General features: G+C 60.3%; 2 protein-coding genes across 2 annotated transcripts in view; both read right to left on the bottom strand.

Moving 5' to 3' along the window:
* Positions 1–353: 353 nt before the first annotated feature.
* LINJ_11_0990 (adaptin-related protein-like protein) lies at positions 354–3329 on the bottom strand (the record flags this gene model as incomplete). Its single annotated transcript, XM_001463862.1, has 1 exon — positions 354–3329. The coding sequence occupies one exon, from the start codon at positions 3327–3329 to the stop codon at positions 354–356; it is 2976 nt and encodes a 991-aa protein (XP_001463899.1).
* A 1631-nt stretch (positions 3330–4960) lies between these two features.
* The window catches only part of LINJ_11_0980 (conserved hypothetical protein), a gene marked incomplete at both ends in the record, with an annotated part of 1455 nt that continues 1415 nt past the window's right edge, over positions 4961–5000 (bottom strand). The window contains one exon of the mRNA XM_001463861.1: positions 4961–5000. This exon is cut by the window's right edge and continues 1415 nt beyond it. Coding sequence (XP_001463898.1) covers positions 4961–5000 — 40 coding nt within the window.

Raw genomic sequence — 5000 nt, 5'->3', positions numbered from 1 at the left:
CACGGCCTCTGCCCCAGACTCTACAAATCCGCCGCCTCGCATGTCGCCTCACAGCCGCTCCCCCATCAGGCAGGTCGCCACGTCGTGCATCCTCCTCGCGGGTGGCACTCAGGCACCCCCACGCCAGTAGACAGTGTGAGGGCCGGGGGTGGGAGACGCTCGAGTCACGCCGACGCTCTGCCCACCATATCGATCGCAGAAGCGTGTTCGCCCTGGCAGGTCGCCCCTCCCCCACGCAACGCCGTCCAGGACCTCACGCCCTGCCGCCACGAGAAGCGGTTGAGCACTGGCAGGGATAGGTGGTGCAGCGTTATCGACAGAAAAAAAAGAAAACGTCAGCCCATCCACGTGCGTCAGTCCGTCGATAGCGGACACAAGGCGCGCATAATGAACTCGCCTACATAGGCAGCAACCGGAGTGTCAGCAGAACGCACGCTGAGCGCTATCAGTGTGCTTCCCCTCACGTTCAGCGTCGCCTGAGCCAGCAGACGCTCATGGCCAATCGTTTCGCAGTATAGGAGAAGCACCAAAAGCCCCTTCGCCGGTAGCTCGCGTCGGTGGACCAGATTCAAGCAGTACACGCGCAGCAAGTTCGTCGTCAACCGCGTCGGGTCAGACTTGAGCTCCTGCAGCTGCGGGGGCATGTCCCACACGGAGTGGCCGAGCGCACGCCATTGCTCGGCAAAGAAATGCGGCTCGCACCCGGTCGCAGGGAGCAGAAGGTAGGCTGTCGGGATCGGCGGTGCCAGCACGTAGCGTACTCCAATGCACTCTAGCTCAATGGCCACTTGAAGCTCCGCTGTCGGCGACTTCCTGTTGTTGCACGCGACCAGCACGCTCACCTCTGTCGGCTTGTCATCGCACTCGAGCGACGTCGTGGGGAACACCTGCGCCACACCAAGGCCGAACATGTTCCAGTTGATCTGCATCGTGAGCACGCGGGTGTGGTGCATGTAGTCCTCGCCAGCCACGAGGCGCAGACGAGAGCACAACACCAGCTTCGAGCCCGACTGCGACCACATCATCTCCACCTGCACACCGTTGCCTTGCGCGGGAGTCAGCACCGTCGAGAAGGTCGTGGTGGTCTCACTCGAGGGCAGCACGGTCGCCGCGGCGCCGTGAGCGGTCGTCAAGGAAGTGTTGGCAGCCGTGGCCAACGGCACCTTTGCCGCAGCAGACCCGTTGCTGCTGCCGCCGGTGTACCCGTTAGCTTCATTGTTGTCGCCTTCCTCACCGCTATTGGTGTCCTCATCGTCGTTGACGCCAACCAAGCACTTGTTTGAGCTGCCAATCACGTTGTCTCCGATGAGCAGGCGGAGCGGCTTGGACGTAACAGAGGCGAGCGTGCCGAGCTCCTGCAGGCCGCTACCGGTGCCCGGCTGCTGGGAGGAGTAGTGACCAAGCTCGTCCCAGCAGTTGGCGCCGAGCTTTACCGCCTCCGTGGTCGTGAGCATGCGCTTCGCCACATCCGGGTCCAGGGTGATGAGGCGCCAGTAGAAGAAAGCGCGATCGCGCAGGTCGGGGTACAGCGAGTCCGTGCACGCGCTCAACACCTTCTCCAGCATGGCCTGCGCCCCGTTCTTGATGGCGCTGTTGCTGTCCTTGCCCGGTGCATGGCGAGCGCTGCGCAGGTACAGCTTTGCCAGTGCCGTCATGGTGGCGCACTGGACGAGGCGCGGCTGCTGCATGAACTGGTTCACCAGCACCGAAAGGTACTCGATGACGGACTCGGAGACGCTGTCGGGGTACTCACCGAGCACCCACGCCACCGCCGCCTTTGCCTCTGTCGCCCCCAAAATTGTCAGTGAGGCGCACAAAGGCGGTATGATGTCGGTGAACTTACCCGGGTAGCAGCGCAGCACCATCTGCACCACGGCAACCGTGTCCTCCACCAAGTGCGGCACACGCGTGGCAATGAGCTGCCCCAGCTGGCGCACGCACTCCTCCGACAGCTCTGGAAGCATTGTGGCCAGCACGCCAATGGCGTTGATGGCCGTGCGCACCAGCGCGACGTCTGCCTCGCGGGTGTACACCATGAGCTCATCTAACACGCGCAAGCCGTTCTCGCTGTTGGCGAAGCGCACCAGGAGATTTAGCTTCTCCATCTTCACATAGATAGGATCCTCGAACTTGACGAGGAACTTGCTAAGATGTGCAGCCAGGTACGGTGTGAACACAGGTGTCAGGAACTGGGCGATGTTGCGCAGGACCACGTACTGCATCTCAAACCTCGGCGCCTCGAGCAGCTCTACCAGCGGCTGAACAAGAGAGGTGGTATAGCGCTGCAAAAGCCGCGACTGCTCCGCCTCCGGAACGCGCAGACGGGATGCGGTAACCGAATGCAAAAAGAGCCCGACAACTCGGATGGCGCTGAGCACAATGATGGGGCTTGCGTACTGCATCAGTGGCAGCACCGCCTCCAGTGTCTCCTCGCCCTCGGCGATGTACTGTCGGCGAAGCGTTTCAAGCTCATCATCGTCTTCGCCGTGCGCGGCGGGGTGACTGCCGGGCCGCAGCGCGGTCGAAGCCAGCTCCGCGGTGCTGTGGACGCCAGTGCTCGAGGATACGGAAGGCTGAAGCCCGCGGCGGCGGTGACGCTCGCGGCCCACCGCCTCGTGGCATTCCCACATCATCGCAATAGCGAGGCCCTCAAGTAGGTACACCGTCGTCCACTCGTTGCCATGCAACAGCATCTCGATCAGGTGCGGGCGAGCCTCGAGCAGCGCGTAGATGTACGAGACGGGCGCGTTGCGGTACTGCAGCTCCAGCATGGCTCGCACCGCGGACCCGGCGACCGCGGCGTTCTTGTCCTTAAGCAGCCCCTTGAGCTTGTCGAGCAGATCCGACGCAGACGACACGTTTGGTGCCTTGGAGTACTGCTTCAGCACGCCCATCGCGGCGATGCGTCGCACATACGCGGAGCTGTCCTCCAGACAGCGGCTGAGCGGGCCTGTGTCGAAGTCGGCCATGACGGACAGTTGAATACCCGTCATGGTACGCAGGCCGGCGCCGCGGACGAGCGGTGAGTCGTGCAGGGTGTCCTTCACGAACGTGCCAGCCTGCAGCACCGTACGCTCCGGCTGCACACGGCTGTTCTCCATCAAGTACAAGTACGCCAGTCGCTTCATGGTGCTGTTTGCGCTGGAGGTGAGCGCGGAGACTTCATTAAAGAGGCTCGACATGTCCTTGCCCATCGTCATGTACGCCACAACCTGGTAGAGGGCTGAGAGCTGGCGTGGTTCGTTTTGGCTCGCCAAGTCCTCCTTCACCATGGGCGCATCGAAGCCACGGCTGAAGTAAGCCGCGCCAGTGACAAACACGTTCGGCATCGCGCTTATGACGTTACTGTCGGAGAAGGAAAGAAGGGGACAGGTGTGCTGCTATTCCACAGACAACGCGAGTACAACGAGCAGCCCGCGCTGCTTACCGGTCAACGGAGAGAAAGAGGAGCAACCTCAGCTAAAGGAGCAAAGAAAAAACCTACGAAGCGCACGATAAGGAGTCGAGGAAAAAGACAGAGGTACACACACACACATACACACAAAAAGCTGCGCCAACGACACGCCGACCGTTGAGACGGCGGTGATCGAAAACCAACGCAACGGGAACAATACCGGAGTAAGGAGGGGAGGGGGGTCGAGAGAACGTTGCCCGTCGCTATTTCTTCGTCCATTCAAAGCCGTACAACTTCACAGTCCCACGACGACCGCGACGAGCGCACACACGACTTCGATACGCGTCGTCAGGACATACACAAGAGCCGGCACACCACAAAGCAATGTGGCACGGCGAAAGTATACAAACACAAATTATAATAATATGGCAACGAAAAAAAAAAAAAACAGAGAGAAGCAGGAAACAAGAGCGCGAGAGTACGAGACGAGGAGGTAGTGCAGGGGGTGCTGCAAACCTTTGTGCCCGTGACGCAATCCGAGGAGGAGGGGACACTTCATGGAGTGGAGAGTGTCGTATGTGTGTGCGCGTGTGTGTGTGCGTGTCGCAGAGCGGAGTTTGTTGTCAGAGACCGGGGGACGCGCGGCGCGTGCGCGAGTATGGACACCACAGATGGTGGTACATCAATACGCACGGTAGCCGTCGCGTTGTGGGCAGCAGAAACACGAGGAAGGCGGGAGAAGAAGCAGTCTTTCTTGTGCGTGGATGGGTGTGGGTGTGAGAGAGGGGAAGGATGGGTCTAAGGAAGGAGACAGGCGCGTGTGCAGAGAAGACGACAGCACTGCTACTAATAACGAGAGCGCGCGTGTGGCGCTTGTAAGAAAGGCAAAACAGCGATAAGGGAGACGGCCCAACCGTCGATGTAAGTTCCGTCTTCTGCGTTTTTGTTATCGTTGTTTTCTAGGGGGAGAGGGTCAACCTTGTTCGCCGTTGTGCCACACCAGCTGTGCGCGTTTATGTATCTTTTTCCTCATCGAACGGTGCACGTTGAGCGTGCTCACCGGACAGCAGTAGCAGAGGGGATGGGAGAGCGAGCGGGTCGGACCGCTGCGGTACTAGCAGCTGAGGAGCTGCCATGTACGCACATGAACGCCGCCACGCTTACTCACGCAATGCTCTGATAGAGGCTAATATCCCCACACACACACACACGCGGGGTATATAGGAAGAGGAGTGGGGGAGGGGGAGGCGAAAAGAATGATGCGTGCGGAAGCGCCAAACACTCAAACAACACACAAAAAAGAGGAGAGCAGAGCAGACCTTCGGAAGAAGGACAGCAGGGCACGCCAAAACACCGTCACCCACCAGCAGCAGCAACACCGCGTACGAAGAAGGCAGGACAACCCGACTCAGAGAGAGAAGCTGCAGCGATGCCACGTCCAGAGTCAGCGCACACGGGCCGTGCGCGTTGAGCCTTTTCCTTCGCTGCACCTTTCGCACCCTTTTCTTCGCCCCTGCCCTCCCTCGTTCCCTAGAGTAGTGAAGCCTGCAGTTGGTCCATCAGTCGCTACACAGTGAACTTCAAGCAGCGCGTCGCGTCGTGCAGC

This window comes from Leishmania infantum, chromosome 11 (assembly GCF_000002875.2).
Source record: "Leishmania infantum JPCM5 genome chromosome 11".
Classification (NCBI taxonomy): Eukaryota; Euglenozoa; class Kinetoplastea; order Trypanosomatida; family Trypanosomatidae; genus Leishmania; species Leishmania infantum.
The sequence above is the reverse complement of the archived record's forward strand: the minus strand, read 5'-3'. Positions and strand labels throughout refer to the sequence as shown.